General features: G+C 35.9%; 1 protein-coding gene across 5 annotated transcripts in view; it reads right to left on the bottom strand.

Moving 5' to 3' along the window:
• The window catches only part of NUP62CL (nucleoporin 62 C-terminal like), a 76,403-nt gene that overhangs the window by 9,680 nt on the left and 47,221 nt on the right, over positions 1-19,502 (bottom strand). For all 5 annotated transcript variants that reach the window (XM_016206391.2, XM_016206394.2, XM_016206393.2 and 2 more), the window contains one exon: positions 11,461-11,527. In XM_016206391.2, the coding sequence (XP_016061877.2) occupies positions 11,461-11,527 (67 nt within the window). The remainder of the gene's footprint in view (positions 1-11,460; positions 11,528-19,502) is intronic.

Below are 19,502 nucleotides of genomic sequence, written 5' to 3'. Positions count from 1 at the left end.
TAGCAAATCACATCCAGCAATATATTAAAGAGATCATACATCATGACCAAGTGGGATTTATTCCAGGGATGCAAGGCTGATATAATATTCACGAATCAATGTGACACATCACATAGGCAAATGAAAAGACAAACCTCACATGATCATACCAATAGATGCAGAAAAAGCATTTGACAAAATCCAACACCCATTTTTGATAAAGACTCTCAGAAAACTGGGAGTAGAGGCATCATACCTCAACCTAATAAAGGCAAATATATATGACAAACCTACAGCCAACAAAATACTCAATAAGAAAAACTAAAAGCATTTCCCCTAAGATCAGGAACAAAACATGGGTGTCTGCTTTCACCACTCACCACTCTTATTCAACATAGTACTAGAAGTCATAGCCACAACAATCAGAGAAGAAGAAAACATAAAAGGCATCCAAATTGAAAAGGAGGAAGTAAAACTGTCATTATTTGCAGATGACATGATACTGTACATAGGAAATCCTAAAGACTCCACCAAAAACGACTAGATTTAATAAACAAATTCGGTATTGTAGCAGGATACAAAATTAACATCCACAAATTGATGGCATTTTTAGACAACTATAATGAACTCTCAGAAAGACAAACTAAAAAAACAATCCCATTTACCACTGCAACAAAAAAATTAAGATACTTAGGAATAAACTTAACCAAGGAGGTAAAAGACCTGTACTTGGAAAACTACAGGACAGTACAAAAAGAGATAGAGGAAGATATGAACAAGTGGAAGTATATACCGTGTTCATGAACTGGAAAAATTAACATCTTTAAAATGTCCATACTAGCCAAAGCAATATATAGATTCAATGCAATCCCTATTCAAACACCAATGGCATATTTCAAGGAACTAGAACAAATACTCCAAAAATTTATGTGGAAGCAAAAAAAGACCCCAAACAGCAGCAGGAATCTTGAGAAAGAAGAGCAAAGGTGGAGGGATCGCAATACCAGATATCAAGTTATACTTCAAAGCCACTGTAATATAAACAATCTGGTACTGGCACAAGAACAGGCAGATAAATCAATGGAACAGAACAAAAAACCCAGAAGCCAACTCAAGCCATTAAGCTCAACTAATATTTAACAAAGTAGGCAAGAACATCCAATGGAGCACAGACAGTCTCTTCAATAAGTGGTGTTGGAAAAATTGGACAGGTACATGGAAAAAAATGAAAATAGACCACCAACTTATACTGTACACAAGAATAAACTCAAAATGGATAAAAGACTGAAATGTAAGTCATAAAACCATAAAAATCCTAGAAGAAAACATAGGCAGCAAAATCTTAGACATCTCTTGTAGCAATATGTTTACTCATACATGTCCGAGGAAAAGGGAAACAAGGGAGAAAATAAACAAATGGGGCTACATCAAGACAAAAGTTTTCTGCACAGCAAAATAAACCATAAACAAATAAAAAGTCAGTCCACTGTATGGGAGAACATATTTGCCAATGAGTCATCCGATAAGGGTTTAATATCCAAAATATATAAGGAACTCATACAACTTAACAAAAGGAAGACAAATAATCCAATTAGTAAATGGGCAAAGACCTGAATAGACACTTCTCCAAAGAGGACATACAGATGGCCAAGAGACATATGAAAAAATGCTCAATGTCGCTAATCATCAGAGAGATGCAAATTAAAACCACAATGAGGTATCACTTCACACCTGTCAGAATGTCTGCCATCAACAAACCATCAAATGACACAGGCTGGTATTAAGATGTGGAGAAAGGGGAACCCTGGAACACTGCTGGTGGGAATGCAGACCGGTACAGCCACTATGGAAAACAGTATGGAGGTTCCTCAAAAAATAAAAAATGGAACTGCCTTTTGACCCAGTGATCCCACCTCTAGGAATATGTCCTAAGAATGCTGAAACACTAATCAGAAAGAATATATGCACCCCTATGTTCATAGCAGTGCAATTTACAATAGCTAATATCTGGAAACAACCCAAGTGCTCATCAGTAAATTAGTGGATAAAAAAGCTGTGGGACATTTACACCGTGGAATACTATGCAGCTGTAAAGAAGAAAGATCTCTTACCCTTTGGGACAGTATGGATGTACCTGGAGAATATTATACTAAGTGAAATAAGGCAGGCAGAGAAAAACAAATATCACAGGATCCAATTTATATGTGGAATCTAAAGAACATAATAAATTGATGAACAAAATAGAGTCAGTGACATAGAAGCATGGAACAGACTGAAGAATCTGAGGGAAGGTATAGGTGGGTGGGTGTGTTGTGAGAGATTAACCAAAGAATTTATATGCAAGTATGCATAACCCAGGGTCACAGACCATAGAGTGGTGAAGGCCTGGGGTGGGGATGGGGATGGGGTTGAAGGGGTCAATATGGAAAAAAGGGGATATCTGTAATATTTTCAACAATAAAGATAAATTTAAATAAATAAATAAATAAATAAATAAATAAATAAAAGTGTACATAAACTTTTCTAGAGGTTTAAACAATGCAAAACAAAACTCATTCAGACACTGAAAATAGACTTTTCTTCATGATCTTTCCAACTAGCATGTACAAATGTATTGATTTTAGGTTATTTCATAGAGTAATACACACATTACAACTCTTTGGAGTATGTTTCAACCTTTAAAGTAATACACAGGTGAATTACTGTGTAGAATGCTGATATCTTCTGTGAAGTATTTTAATATAATGGCATTTATTGGGGGAACATGTTCTAACATTCATTATGTAGTTAATATCTCATTCATTAATTTTGGTGTTTGCTTAGTTCTTTGCCAAAATCCCACTTTGTATGAATTACTTTTACAATGGTCAATCAAGTTTTACACAATGAGCTGCTAATTGAAACTTTAAAACTACACTGTTCCAATATTGGTTTGCTATTAACATTTACAAATGTATTGATTTTATGTTATGTCTTGAAAAATACATGCATTATTTGGAATATGTTTCAATCTTTGAAGAAATACACAAGAGAAGGCCTGTGTAGAGTATTCTTATCTTCTGTGAATTATTATAATGCAATGATACTTACAGAAGGTACATGTTACTGCATTGTTTACATACTTAGTAGTTGTTTCATTTATTAATCACGATTGTGCTAAAAACAGTGTTTCACATCTAGAATGTGTACATCTTTCTAGGTGTGTTCAGAAACTTCACTCCAATTTTAAACAATTCAAGGCAATTTGAAACACTAAAACTACACTCTTCTACACAATCTTTGCTATTAGCATGTACAAATGCATTGAATTCATGTTATGCCATAAACTAATTCATGAATTAACTATTTGGAACATATTGAAATAAATTTTTGATAATAAACAGGGGAAAAAAAATGGGCAAAGGACTTAAATAGACACTTATACAAAGTGGACATACAGATGGCCAAGACACATTTAAAAAAATGCTCAAAGTCGCTAATTATCAGAGAGATGCAAATTAAAACAACAATGAGATATCGCCTCACATCTGTCAGAATGGCTGCCATCAACAAATCAACAAATGACAAGTGCAGGGGAGGGTGTGGGTAAAAGGGAATCCTGGTACACTGTTGGTGGGAATGCAGACTGGTGCAGCCACTATGAGAAACAGTGTGGAGGTTCCTCAAAAAATTGCATATGGAGTGATCCCACTTCTAGGATTATATCCTAAAAAACCCAAAACACCAACCAGAAAGAATTAATGCACCTCTATCTTCATAGAAGCACAATTTACAATAGCTAAGATCTAGAAACAGCCCAAGTGCCCATCAGTAAATGAGTGGATAAAAAAGCTGTGGGACATTTACACCATGGAATACTATGCAGACGGACCCTTTGGGACAGCATGGATGGACCTGGAGAGTATTATGTTAAGTGAAATAAGCCAGTCAGAGAAAGACAAGTATGACATGATCTCACACATATGTGGAATATAATGAACAAAATAAACTGATGAACAAAATAGATCCAGAGACATAGAAGCATGGAACAGACTGTCAAATCTCAGAGGGAAGGCAGTGGTGGGATGTGAGGAGAGATTAATCAAAGAACTTATATGCATATATACATAACCCATGGGCACAGACAATAGTATGAGGAAGGCCTGTGGGGGGTGGATACAGGGTGGAGGGAATCAGTGGGGGGAAAAAGTGAACATCTGTAATATTTTCAACAATAAAGATAAATTTAAAAGAATGGATTAGGGAAATATAGGTATTTATAGAGAAAGGTAGTTTTAATAAGTATATCGCCTATTCTTCCAATAAAAAAATAAGAACTCTGGGAAAGAAATCTTTTAAAAAATCATTTGTGAGTGATATAATTCTAATGAGATCTGCCAATATACCTAATTGGGTCCAGTGTAAGCTGCAGGACATTTTTGTATGCTGAAAATGAACAAATGAGGACATCACAAATGGCCCCTCCAGTGTGTGAAACTGGCACCTTTCCTTTAGGAGATACTGCGTGTGTATTCAGTGTCACAAACAGAAACCCTTCAGAGTATTTTAAGTTAGAAGTGATTTGAAACAGGGTATTAGGTGCTTACATCATTGTTAACAGGGCCTAACTGCAGGTTTTAGGGTGGCAGTACAGAGGCCACCCACAAGGAAAGATCAGAGGGCACCCCTAGACATAGCTATGCTGGAATCCAGAGTTTGTGCCACATCTGTTGCATTTGGCTCCAGATGTCCTGGAAGCTGCAGGACAGAGCCATAGCTACAGTCCCGGATTAGGAAGTTCCGTCAAGGAGCCTCTGCTGCCATTGTCACTGTCATACTCTTCTTGTCACCCAGGAAGCTGGAGAGTGGACATTGGAATGATGCTGTGGATAAATCTTGTATTTCCACAAGTGTACTTAACCCCCAAACAACTAAAAAAGTCCTTTTGAAATTGCTCATAGGTGACTGGAGGTCAAGTGAGCCAATCCAGTATGCTTCACATAAATGCCACAAGACTGATGTTGCCTGACGCAGTACCAAGAGAGGGTGCTGTTGTCAGTCTCTCATATCAAATATTAGTAAAGCTCAAATTTCAAATCTAAGATAACACATATGAATAACCTTCTAGCATTTTCTTTTCACCCCATTGGCTTGATCACCCTGCCTTTGAAGGACACATGTACTCCACTCTAAACATAATACATTTTTAATGATTAAGTAGTAGGAGCATAGTAAGTCTGGTATGGTCCCCTCCCACCAAACATTTAAAATTTATCTTAATATCTCCCAATTTCTGAAGCCATATCTTTTCCTTTATAAATACATACAAGTATAAAATGTCACTGTTTTGGGAAACACTCATTAAATTCAGTCAACATTATTCTTCCCTTACAGTTAGGACCTGAGCTAACACCTGTTTTCCCCAGCTTTCCTGGTAGAATAATGTAAGAAGTGGGTTTTCTCCTAGAACTGTGCTTAGGTGCCAGAGGTTCTACAGCCAGCAGTCATCACTGCTTTGGTATCTACTTATCAAAAATAATTATTTGGTTTGTTTTATTGCATACTTTGGATTTCATTCCAGGGTGTAGCAAATTTTGGCAAAAAACCAAAAATGAGACACAAATACTCTTGCAAAGACTGGTTTTATATGACCTGTGGTGGGAATTGATTTAAAATTCAATAAAATAAGTTGTATGAAACAAAAAACACACATTTAAATGCCCAATCCTGAAAAATGGAATTTAAAGTCATTATCTTGAACAACAAATACTGACACTGGGTAAAAATGAAGTGTGATTATGACATAGCACGAAAAGCTGCTTCTCTAAAACAATCCTGATGACATTTTATCCAAGAGTTAGTTATATTACACTGGATAACTAAGAATGTTTTATGTCAAAACAATAATAATGATGATGTGTTCATAGAGCAGTACTAATGGGACTATATTTTGGAAATATCATAAAATTCCTATGGCATTTTTGTTACTCTAAAAATTCTTTTCTGCCCTGAATAGCAGTTGAAATGTAGTGAGCAGCTATTAAATAATTATAAGGTTCTAACCCATTAGAGACTGCAATGATTATGGATGAAATACATTTTAGTTGTGAAGCTTTGGGATACCTCATGAAAAAAGCAAAATGCCATGAAAATACTCAAGGAACTTTCAAATAATGGCAAGTATAAGATTTTCCACTGCCTATTCCTTTATTGTGATGTTTGATAACTATTAATGGATACAACAATGGTTTGGTATATGAACAAACAAAAAATGTTTATCTTTCACCCCTGCCTTCCCCTCTAAAAGAAGTAGCTCCATATATTTAAAATGAGTGACAAATTGGCTCAGGTCAGTTGCTAACTCTGTCATAAGAGGTCCCAGAAGAGCTGGAGTTGCTGCAGTTTCAGTGACTGCCAACTAAGAAGAAAGATATGTGACTGCAGCTTTGCCATCAAGCCAACCTCAAAATAATGTTGCAAGTTTTTACAAAGGGAAAGACAAAAGAGGGAACTGGTATTTGACTAGAGTTACTATTAATTTTCAATTGTCCATACTAATCAGGAGAAAAAGAGGCATACATAATGTTAAACAATGGGTAAACATCAAATTTGAAAACTGGTCAATACCAGCACATGCTCAGATACTCCCTAATTTAATACTCATCTCTGACGCCTTTCTAGATCAGTCCCATCACAGTCAGTTCTATGTAGGTTAGAGGAAGAAAGGGGCCTGGTTCTCTATAACTCACTCATGGATATTGATGAGTTGCTTGGACAGTGTAGTATTTTAACATTTAAAATATAATGTATGATTTTCAAGTCGCTCTTAAAGATAAGTTGATTTTTTAAAGTTAAATGCATGATCCTACTGGCATAATAGTTGCTATGTTTTATAATAGAAACATTTTCTGTACCAATGCCAAAGATGTTAATCATAAAAACATTACCCAGAAACCTTTTAAAATACAGATTTCAATTTTAAAATCTTTAAAAAATATTCAAGTTGGCCTGGCCGGGTGTGGCTCAGTGGTTGAGCGTCAACCTAGGATCCAGACAATCAGGTTTCGATTCCCGGTCAGGGCACATGCCCGGGTTTCGGGCTCGGTCCCCAGTCGGGGCTGTGCAGGAGGCAGCCGATCAATGACTATCTCATCATTGATGTTTCTATCTCTCTATCCCTCTCCTTTCCTCTCTTTGAAATCAATAAAGATATATTTACAAAAAATAAAAAATATTCAAGTTAGAGCTTTCTCTTTAGTAAAAAAATATTATTTCTATTGTTAAATACATTAGCCTTTTAAAACTATTATTTGGATGTGAATAAATGGACTCATTGAGAAGTTTAACCTTAAAATTTCTGTCAACAGACCATTTCAGCAGACCTAATCCATTAACTATTAAAAAGCAAAATAAACAACCAACCAAAAAACAAAAACAAACAAAAAACACATGACTCTTAGACAGCATAATTAAATTCTGCCACTTTCCATTATTTGCTTATTTCATCTCCTGATATGAAAAAGAAAGGTTCCCTCTGTGGGAACAGTGAAAAGGAGCCCCCAGAATCAAGAATTACCAGGCCTTTTCCTATTCTTCATCATGCCTTCCTGTCTCAGTTGAGAACCTATAGGAGATCTCACTGCCTTTCCAATTCAATTGAATTTTTAGCATAAAAGTAATTCCCAGTAACCATTACTCTCCATTGTCCTACTCTTTTTACCCTGTGTTGACTTTACCCAGACACCTAGAACTTACATCTCGCCCAATGTACTAACATTATCATGCTCTCATCCTCTACTGTTATGTATATGATTAAAATTCATTTTTATGTCCAGTGATGCCCACATTAGAATTCTTTTAAGAACATACTGGTAGAAAGAATACTGTTCTATTAATTAGGAAATTTGGGTTCTGGTCCTAGCTCTGTCACTAATTAGTTGTGTGTTCTTAAGAAGGTCATTTAACCTCTCTGGGACACAGTTTTTAAATTTATATAAAGTAAGTTCTTTGCAGAGCTAACAATCTTAATTTTATTGTTAAGAAAACACTGCTTAAGAGCCTTGAGATTTCATTTATGACAAAGAGGATCCCAGTCAAGGGAAAAAAATCACTATAATCTTTCTTTACAGCACTAATTACATTTTGAAATTCCCCCAACTCCACCCAAGAAAACATTGCTCATTGTAGGAAAATATGGGACACTAAGACAACTGAGTCAAACTTTGTATAATCTCATTCCTCAGTGTTTCCAGCCACTGACATTCTCCCATATCTCAGCTGTTCTTACAATTTCTCTAAGTAAGTGGTTTTCAATGATAATTGACCTGGAATTGCCTTCTCTAGACACAATTTAATAGCTAACTTTGAAACAAATGATCTCTCTCTCTCTCTCTCTCTCTCTCTCACACACACACACACACACACACACACACACACACACACACACACTGAGTAAACTCTGATAACCATTTCCGCCACTATTATTTATCAACCATGGACCAGGAACTTCTCAAGAAAAGTTCAATGTTGCTTGTTTTAATCTTTACAAAAACCCTACAAGGTAAATAATATCCCTCATTTTTAAAATGAGTAAATTAATATACACACTCAGAGACATTAAGAAACAGTTAAGGTCACCAAACTGTTAAGAGGTAATGCCTTGACTTGAACCCATATCTATCTGATTTAGAAACCTCTCCCCATTAGGTAATTAATACTAAAGCAATACAGAATTTAACATTCCTATGATGATTCAAAACAGTTTAGAAAGGGACAGAACATTTCTTACTCTAACACAGCAGAGAAGAAAGTCAAGATGGATGATGATATAGGTATGAAGGAAAAGAAGCTGAAGAAGTTCATGGTTGATGATCTTTATTAATGCAGAGAATAAAGAATCTAGACTACCAAATAAGAAAACTTGTGTTACTTTCATGCTACATCTTTAAAAATAATAACTCTGAATGGCTAACTAGCCCCCATTTTTCTCAATTACTGAGGCCTCATTAAATTGTATATTTAGGCAAAAGTTTATAAACATGATTTCCCCCCAACTTTTACTTTAAATCTATAGAAAATATGAGAGAACAACAAAAATCACAAACTTGTATACCCCTTATGTAGATTAGCCCACTGTTACCATTTTGCCAGAAATTGTTCAATCTCTTTCTATTGACAATGGTTTGGGGTGAACAACTGGAGAGAAAACTACAGACAGGACACTGTTCTAAATAATGTAGCATGCAGCTTCTAGGAATAAAAATATTTTCCTACACAACCACAATAACACACATAGGAAAAATTTTAAAATCCTTAATATAATTTAATATGTAGTCCATATTTAGTTTCCCCAATTATTCTAAAATAATGTTTTCTTGGTTTTGATCCAGTATGTAATCAAAGTTAATATAGTAGGCTTGATTATTTTGTTTCTTTTAATCTAAAACAATTTCCTTATTTTTTTTTTTTTTGAATTTTTTTCCCATGACTGCCATTTGAAGAGTCCAAGCCAATTATCTTTCAGACTGTCTCACACATAAACTGATCATTTTCTTGTGATTACCTTCAGGTTAAACATTTTTAATAAGAATACTACATGTGTGGTATTGTGTACACCTTATCAAGAGGCATATAGTGTCAAGTTATCCCACTATTACTGATATTAAATTTCATCACTTGATTAAAGTAGTACTTGTCAGGCAGCTGTACTTTTTCTTCTTTTAAAAGTAATTTTTAAGTAATCTCTGGAGAGATACTTCTGACACCATGTAAATATCGTATTCCCCAACAATCTTAAACTCAATGGTTTTATTCATTAGTGATCCTTGCCTGAATCAATCATTATGCTGGGGCTGCAAAGTAGTGACTTTCTCATTAAATTATACAGTTTAAAATGGTGTAATTTACAGTATGCAAATTATACCTCAATAAAACTGTTTTTCACAGTATATATTTGGTCCATTTCCTGCTGGCATATTTTTTTTCTGCCAGCAGGAAATGGACCAAAAATATACCTTTTATCTTCCAGTGAAAAAAATTTTATAAATGAGCCAAGGTAGTCAAGATCAGGGTAAGCTTTATAAAAGTTCTATTGAAATTGTTTTAATGGTGGTCCTACAATTCTATCATTCCTTCTACAATTATTAGCTGACATGCTTCAATAAAGGCTTTTCCCTGCACCTTATGTTTCTCTCTCTTTGGAGTATCACTGTGAACTCATGGTCATCTCCCTCCAATGTATTAGAATCCATTAATGTCATTATTCTTTTTGATGTTCGAACCATCCTAATTTGGTCAGTAGGAGCCCATTTAAGCACAACCTTGTGTCCTGATATAACCTCATTAGTCTTTGAACAATCTTTGTTTTCTGGCATAAAAAGTCCCAAACTCACCCTGTACCTTCCCTGCCTGAGACCTGAGGTCAAATATTTCCCCAAGAAGCCTTAATTCCTTTCAATGAGAATGGCATTTAGAAACCAAGATCCAGGTGCTCCATGTGCTCATGGCTGCTGGGGTATCTGGCATTGCTTCTTGGCCCTTTCCATGTACAGAATAAGGGAATAGGAATTCATACTGTAATACAAATTTAAAATACAAATATAAAAGATGGAAAGGAAAAATATACCTTTTATCTTCCAGTGAAAATCTTGGTTTCTATTATCACTAACATATTTATGCATTTGCTTTGTCCTACAACATATATAAAATAGTGCTAATAGTATATGTGTTATAATTCTGAAACCATCAATAAACCTATTAAGAAAGTTTAAGATTTCTTTGCAATTCTCTTTATCCTTAACATTATGTCCTAGTAAGGATGCACCATAATGAACACTATATTGAAAACTTATCTGAACTGCATGTTATAAATTAGTTATACAGGTTTGTTTGGTTTCAGTCGGTATCCATTTTTTTAAATGTTTTTATTGATTTTTAGAGAGAGAGGAAGGGGGAGGGATAGAGACATAGAAACATGGATGAGAGAGAAACATTATCAATCGGCTGCCTCCAGCAAGCCCCTACTGGGGATGGAGCCTGCAACCCAGGCATGTGCCCTGACCAGGAATATAACCCTGACCACTTGGTTCCTTGGTCGATGCTCAACTACTGAGCCACACGTGGCCAGGCTGTTGGAATCTATTTTTGACATTTGTTCCCATTATTTTTGGCTTAATTCTAATGTTTCAGTACTTATACTTTTTATAGCCCAAACGTCAAAACTGTATTAAAAGTTCTACTCAGGGAAGTCCTGCTTCTATCCCTATATCATCCACCACATTTCTATACATCCTCTATTTTCATTAGTTTCTAGTTTATCATTCTGTTTCATTTTATAAAAATAAGCAATTATAGTTCCTTAAAACTAATGTAGACATACCACGAGTTAAGCAGTACCCCTACAAGCAAGCTGTTATTTGAGTGTGATTATGGTGCACAAAACCTGACTTGTATCACATATTTTATTTTCAATACAGATAGCTTGGTATACAAATAAACCCTCACCTGAATTCTTGCTAATCCATTCTAAAGAGTCCATATGAGCATTCAAAATTCTGCATATCTGCTGGAGCTAAAAACAAACAAAAGATTTTTATATTATAATTTATGGTATGGTAAACAAAGAATGAACAAAATTTAGAAATTAGAAAGTGACTTCATTCCTTCTGATAAGAAATGGACTGCGAATATATTAAATACTAAGAGCTTCTTTTGCTATTTCCTATTTGTCATGTTTATAGTATCTATATATTAGTTCAATCTAATTACTTAGCAAATGTCAAGAATACAATTCCTACAATTCAATAAGAAACTGACTACTACAGTACAAACATAAGTAAAGAACATTAAAAGACGTTTCACAAGACAAATTTATATAAAAATTTAAAATATTACTTTTATTCATCCATATCAGCATTTTTATTGAAGTATAATTGACAAACAACATTATATAATTTTTAAAAGTTTATCTTTATTGTTGAAAGTATTATGGATGTCTCCCTTTCCTCCCCCCCCCCATTGACCCCTCCCCCCTGCACCCACCCCCTGCCCAGGCTTTTTCTGCACTATCGTCTATCCATGGGCTAAACATATATGCATATAAGTTCATTGGTAGATCTCTTCGCGACCGCCCCCCCCACTTCTATCTGAAATACATTAGTCTGTTGCATGCTTCCATGTCTCTGGATCTTTTTGATAATCAATTTATTTTGTTCATTAGATTCCACATATAAGTGAGATCATGTGATACTTTGTCTTTCTCTGTCCGGCTTACTTCGCATAGAATAATACTCTTCAAATCCCTCCATGCTGTCTCAAAGGGTAAGAGATCCTGCTTTTTCACAACTGCATAGTATTCGATGGTGTAAATGTACAACAGCTTTTTTTATCCACTCATCTGATGGGCACTTGGGCTGCTTCTAGACCTTAGCTATTGTATATAATGCTGCTATAAACATAGGGGTGCACATATTCTTCCAGTTGGTGTTTCTGACTTCTTAGGCTATATTCCTAGAAGTGGGATCACTGGGTCAACAGACAGTTGCATTTTTAATTTTTTGAGGAAATTTTATACTGTTTTCCATAGTCATTGTACCAGTCTGCAATCCCACCAGCCATGTACCTGGGTTACTTTTTGTCCACATCCTTACCAGTACTTGTTGTTTGTTGATTTATTAATGATAGCCATTCTGGCAGGTGTGAGGTGGTACCTCATAGTCATTTTAATTTGCATCTCTCTGATAATTAGTGACGTTGAGCATTTTCTCATATGTCTCTTGGCCATCTCTTTAGAGAAGTGTCTGTTCAGGTCCTCTGCCCATTTTTGAATTGGATTGTCTTCCTTTTACTTAGTTGTATGAGTACTTTATATATTTTGGAAATTAACCCCTTATCAGATGTATCATTGGCAAATATGTTCTCCCATACAGTGGGTTTCCTTTTCATTTTGATGCTGGTTTCCTTCACTGTACAGAAGCTTTTTAGTTTGGTATAATCACATTTAGTTTTTCCTTTATTTCTCTTGCTCTATGCAGATGTATCAGTGAAAATTTTGCTATGTGAGATGTCTGATTTTTGCTACCTATGCTTTCTCCTAGGATTTTTATGGTTTCATGAGTTACATTTAAGTCTTTTATACATTTTGAGTTTATTCTTGTGTATGGTGTAAGCTGGTGGTCTAGTTTCTTTTTTTTTTTTTTTTTTTTTTTCATTTTCCCATTTACTATCCCATTTTCCCATTCACTGTCCAATTTTCCCAACACCATTTATTTATTTTATTGTTTGTTTATTTATTTAAATATATTTTTATTGATTTTAGAGAGAGGAAGGGAGACTGAGAGAGATAGAAACATCAATGATGAGTCACTGATCGGCTGCCTCCTGCACGACATCTGCTGGGGATTGAGCCCACAACCCTGGCATGTATCCTGACTGGGAACTGAACCGAAAACTCGTGGATCATAGGTCGATGCAACTGCTTAGCCACTCCAGCCATGCTATTTACTTATTTTTAAATTTATCTTTATTGTTGAAAGTATTACAGATGTCCACTTTTTCTCCCCTTTGACCCTTTCCACCCTGCGCCCACCTCACACACCATTATCTGTGTCCCAGGGTTATGCACATATGCATATAATTTGGTTAATCTCTCTGGACCCACCCACCCATCCCTGCCTTCCCTCTGAGATTCGACAGTGTGTTCCATGCTTCTATGTCTCTGGATCTGTTTTGTTCATCAGTTTATTTTGTTCATTAGATTCCAAATATAAGTGAGATCATGTGATATTTGTCTTTCTCTGCTTGGCTTATTTCACTTAGCATAATATTCTGCAGGTCCATTCATGCTGTCCCAAAGGGAAAGAGATCCTTCTTCTTTACAGCTGCATACTATTCCATGGTGTAAATGTACAAGAGCCTTTTAATCCACTCATCTATTGATGGGCACTTGGGCTATTTCCAGATCATAGCTATTGTAAATTGTGCTGCTATGAACATAGGGGTACATATATTCTTTCTGATTGGTGTTTCAGGATTCTTAGGATATATTCCTAGAAATGGGATCACTGGGTCAAAAGGCAGTTCCATTTTTCATTTTTTGAGGAACCTCCATGCTGCTTCCCACAGTGGCTGTACCAGTCTGCATTCCCACCAGCAGTGCACCCCTTTCTCCACATCCTCTCCGGCCTGTGTCATTTGTTGATTTGTTGATGGTAGCCATTCTGACAGGTGTGAAGTGATACCTCATTGTGGTTTGTATTTGCATCTCTCTGATGATTAGCAACATTGAACATTTTTTCACATATCTCTTAGCCATCTGTATGTCCTCTTTAGAGAAGTGTCTATTCAGGTCTTTTGCCCATTTTTAAATTGGATTATTTGTCTTCCTCTTGTTGAGTTGTATAAGTTCTTTGTATATTTTGGAAATTAGCCCCTTATTATATGTATCCTTGGCAAATATGTTCTCCCTTACTGAGGGGTTCCTTTGTATTTTGACAATGATTTCTTTTGCTGTGAAGAAGCTTTTTAGTTTGATGTAGCTCATTTGTTTATTTTTTCCTTTGTTTCTCTTGCCCTAAGGGATGTATGGGTGAAAATTCCACTACATGAGCTGTCTGTGATTTTACTGCCTATGTTTTCTCCCAGGATTTTTATGGTTTGGGTGCTTACATTTAAGTCTTTTATCCATTTTGAGTTTAACCTTGTGTATGGAGTAAGTTTGGAGTAAGCTTGTGTTTGGAGTAAGTGATCTAGTGTCATTTTTTTTTGCATGTACCTGTCAAATTTTCCCACCACCATTTATTGAAGAGATTGTCTTAACTATACAGATGTGGTTGATTTCTGGACTCTCTGTTCTATTAATATATATGCCTGTTCTTGGGCCAATACCAGGCTGTTTTGATTACAATGGCTTTGTAGTATAGTTTGATATCTGGTAAATTCATCCCTCCAAGTTTGTTCTTCTTTCTCAAGATTGTTGTGCCTATTCAGGGTCTTTATTGGTTCCAAATAATTTTTTGGAGTATCTGTTCTAGATGTGTGAAATATGCTGTTGGTATATTGATAGAGACTGAATTGAATCTATATATTGCTTTGGGTACTATAAACATTTTAATGATGTTAATTCTACCAATCCATGAACGTGGTATATTCTTCTACCTGTTTATGTCTTCCTCTGCCTCTTTTTCGAATGTTCTGTAGTTTTCTGAGTACAGGTCTTTTACCTCCTAGGTTAAGTTTATTCCTAAGTATCTTAATTTTTTTTGTTACAATGGTAAATAGAATTGTTTTTTTAAAATTCTCTTTCTGACAGTTCATTGTTGGTGTATAAAAATGTCATCAATTTCTGGGTGTTAATCTTGTATCCTACAATTCTGAATTCATTTATTAAATCTAGTAGTTTTTTGGTGGAGTCCCTAGGGTTTTCCGTGTACAATATCACGTCATCTGCAAATAATGACAGTTTTACTTTCTCCTTTCCAATTTGGATGCCTTTTGTGTTTTGTTTTTCTCTGATCGCTGTGGTGAAAGCAGACATCCCTGGCTTGTTCCTTTTCTTAGGGGAAATGCTTTTGGTTATTGCCCATTGAAGATGATGTTGGCTGTAGGTTTGTCATATAGATTTGCCTTTATTATGTTGAGGTATGATCCCTCTATTCTCACTTTGCTGAGAGTTTTTATCAAAAATTGCTGTTGGATTTTTTCAAATGCTTTTTCTGCGTCTATTGATATAATCATGTGATTTTCGTCTTTCAATTTGTTTATGTGATGTATCACATTTATTGATTTATGAATATTGTACCAGTCTTGCATCTCTGGAATAAATCCCACTTGGTAATGGTGTATTATATTTTTACTATATCCCTCGATCCAATTTGCTAATATTTTGTTGAGGATTTCTGCATCTATGTTCATCAGGGATATTGGCCTGTAATTATCTTTCTTTGTAGTGTCTTTATCTGGTTTTGGAATTGGGCTAATGTTAGCCTCGTAAAAAGAGCTTAGAAGTGTTCCTTTATCTTGGATTTTTTGGAATAGTTTAAGGTGGATAGGTGTTAGTTCTTTGAATATTTGGTAAAAGTCCCCTGTGAAGCTGCCTGGACCAGTGTTTCTGTTTGCTGGGATTTTTTTTTTATTACTGCCTCAATTTCATCAGTTTTTATCAGCCTATCAGGTTTTCTGCTTCTTTCTGATTCAGTTTTGGAAAACTGTATTTTCTTAGGAATTTGTCCATTACATCCAGGTTGTCCAACTTGTTGGCATATAGTTGTTCATAGTATTTTCTTACAATCCTTTGTATTTACGAGTTGTCAGTTGTTATTTCACCTCTTTTGTGTTTGATTCTATTTATTTGAATTCTCTTTGTTTCTTGATGAGTCTGCTAAAGATTCATCAATTTTGTTCATCTTTTCAAAGAGTCAGTTCTTGGTTTCATTGATCTTTTGTATTATTTTTGGTCTCTATGTCATTTATTTCGACTCTGATTTTTATTATTTTCTTCCTTCTACTTACTTTGGGCTTTTCTTGTTGCTCTCTTTCTAATTTTTTAACTTGCATGGTTAGGTAGTTTATTAGAAGTTTTTCTTGTTTCTTGAGGTAAGCATATAGTGCTATGAACTTCCCTCTCAGGGCTGTTTTTTGCTGTGTTCCATAGATTTGGGGTGGTTGTCTGTTCATTTTCATTTGTTTCCAGGAAGTTTATTATTTCTTTGTTTATCTCATTGGCAACCCATTCATTGTTTAATAACATGCTATTTAGCCTCCATGTGTTTGAATATTTCAGGGTGTTTTTATTGTAGTTGATATCTAATTTCATGCCACTGTGATCTGAGAAGATGCTTGATATGATTTATATCTTCTTGAATTTGAAGAGACTTGTTTTATGTCCTAACATGTGGTCTGTCTTTGAGAATGACCCATGTGCACTTGAGAAGAATGTATATACTGCAACTTTGGGGTGAAATGTTCTGTAATTGTCCATGAAATCCATCTGATCTAGTGTGTCATTTAGGTTCACTGTTTCCTTGTTGACTTTTTGTCTGGAAGATCTACTCAGTGTTGTCAGTGGGGTGTTCAAATCCCCTACTATGATTGTATTGCTGTGTATCTCTCCCTTTAAAACCTCTAAATTTTTTTTTATATATTTGAGTGCTCCTGGGTTGGGTGCATATATGGTCCTTTTAGTGTTATAAAGTGGCTTTTATTGTCTCTTGCTAGGGCCTTCATTTTGAAATCTATTTTGTCAGATATGAGTATTGCTGCTCCAGATTTTTTGTCATTTCCTTTTACATGGAAAAATTTTTTCCATCCCTTCACTTTCATGCTGTGTGGGTCTTTTGTTCTGAGATGGGTATCTTGTAGGCAGAATATATTTGGGTCATGTTTTCTTATTCATTAAGCTACCCTATGTCTTTTGTTTTTGTTTTTGTTTTTGTTTTTTGAGAGAGATATCCCTTTTTATATTGATTTCAGACAGAAGAAGGGAGAGGGAGATAGAAATATCAGTGATGAGAGAGAATCATTGATCAGCTGCCTCCTGCAATCCCCCCACTAGAGAAAAAGTCCACAGTCCATGCATGTGCCCTGACTGGGAATCAAACTGAGACCTCCTGATACATAGGTATTCCCTCAACCACTGAGCCACGGCAGCCAGACCCAGGGTGTGGCAGGCAGGGCTCCTGAGGGTGTGGTGGGCTGTATCACCTAGGGCAGGGTTTTTTCCTTTTCCTGAGCTGTGGCTTCTGGGAGGGGCTAGTGACTCTCAGGAAAAATGGCTCTTTCGGTTTGGGGGGATACGGATGAATGCAGATCTCCTAGCTGCTGCTTTTCCACATATCCTCCCAATGCTTCCTATCCTAGGCTCTACTTAGGCACCTCGAATCCATACCACCCTCCCTTCACCAAAACCTTGGGTGAGTAGCTGCAGATGAAACTCCTGTGCTCTGGGATTAAAAAACAAATAAAACACCTGGGGCTTTAACTCCAACCAGCTCCAGACTCCCGGGCAGCCAGAAGCCCTGCCACATTTCATGGCTGGATGTTATGTGGGCCACTGGTCTCGGCTCTGGTGCTCTGGGCTGTGGAGCCCAGCCTGGGTTACCAGGCCTCAATCTTCTCATGGAAATAACCTCCCATAGCCTAGAGATCCCTCCTCACTCTTGGCCTGCTGCCAGTAGAACCTGGGTCAGCCCTTCTTCTGACCTTGCCCTTTCTACCAGTCTCCAGGTGTTTTTTGTCCCTCCTTGATATAAGCCTCCTCCTCAGCTGGTCCTCAGATGGTAGTTCTGGGTGAATGTTCCCCAATTTAGTTTTATTTCCAGTCTGGCTCTGGGAGGGTGTGCAAGAAAGGTCGGCCTATTCAGCCACTATCTTCTCTCCCTGTTCAACATTATATGAGTTTCAGGTGTATAACATAATTTGGTTTCTGTATATATTGTGAAATAATCACCACAATATGTCTAGCTAACATCCGTCACTATATAGTTACAAATTTTTTTGTGTGATAAGGACTTTTAAGTTCTGCAATATTAGCAATTTTCAAATATGAAATACAATATTATTAAAATAGTGACTGTGCTGTATATTACATCCTCATGACTTAATTATTTTATAACTGGAAGTTTGTACCTTTTGTTTGCCCCTTCACCCATTTTGCCCATCCCCATCTCTGACAACCACCAATCTGTTCTTTGTATGTATTAGCTTGTTTTGTTTTTGCTTTAAAATTCTACATGTGAGATCATACAGTGTCTATCTTTTTCTGTCTGACTTATTTCACTTAGCATAATGCCCTAAAGGTCCATTCATGTTGTCACAAATGGCAAGATTTCTAAATCAGCAGTTTTAAATAAATGGTATTACTCAGTTGTCAAGTGTGTGGGGAAAATTGGTACATTCATATGTAGCCAATAGAAATATAAATTGACACAGCCCTTCAAAATATAAAATTTTACAATATATATCATTTTAAAATATTCATACTTTTAAAAATCCTTACCAAAGGATATTTTTTCCATTGATTTTTTAGAGAGTGGAAGGGAGGAAGACAGAGAGAAACATCAATGTGAGAGAGACACATCCACTTGTTGCCTCCCACATGAGTCAGGGCTGGGATATTGAACCTGTAACTGAGGTATGACCAGGAATTGAACATCAACACTTCTGTCCACAGGATGATGCTCTAACCACTGAGCAAAGCAGCCAGAGCTATTCACACTTTTTAATTCAGTATATTCTACTTCTAAGAACCCATCCAGAAGGAATAATCAAATATAAACTTAACTAATCATTACAGGGCTATTCTTGTAATGGCAAAAAACTGGAAACAATATCTTCATCAATAAAAAAATGATCAAATATATTATGGAAAATTTACCTCTGATAAAATATTATAGAGTCATTAAAACTATGTTTTCCAAAACAGAAACAGACTCATAGATACAGTGAACAGACTGAGGGTTGCCAGATGGGAGGAGGGTGGCGGGGTGTGTGTGTGTGGTAAAATAGGTGAAGGGAATAAGAAGTTACAAAATAGTCACCAGAATATAAAG

Source organism: Miniopterus natalensis, chromosome X (assembly GCF_054644295.1).
Source record: "Miniopterus natalensis isolate mMinNat1 chromosome X, mMinNat1.hap1, whole genome shotgun sequence".
Classification (NCBI taxonomy): Eukaryota; Metazoa; Chordata; class Mammalia; order Chiroptera; family Miniopteridae; genus Miniopterus; species Miniopterus natalensis.
This window is presented reverse-complemented; position numbering and strand designations above follow the sequence as displayed.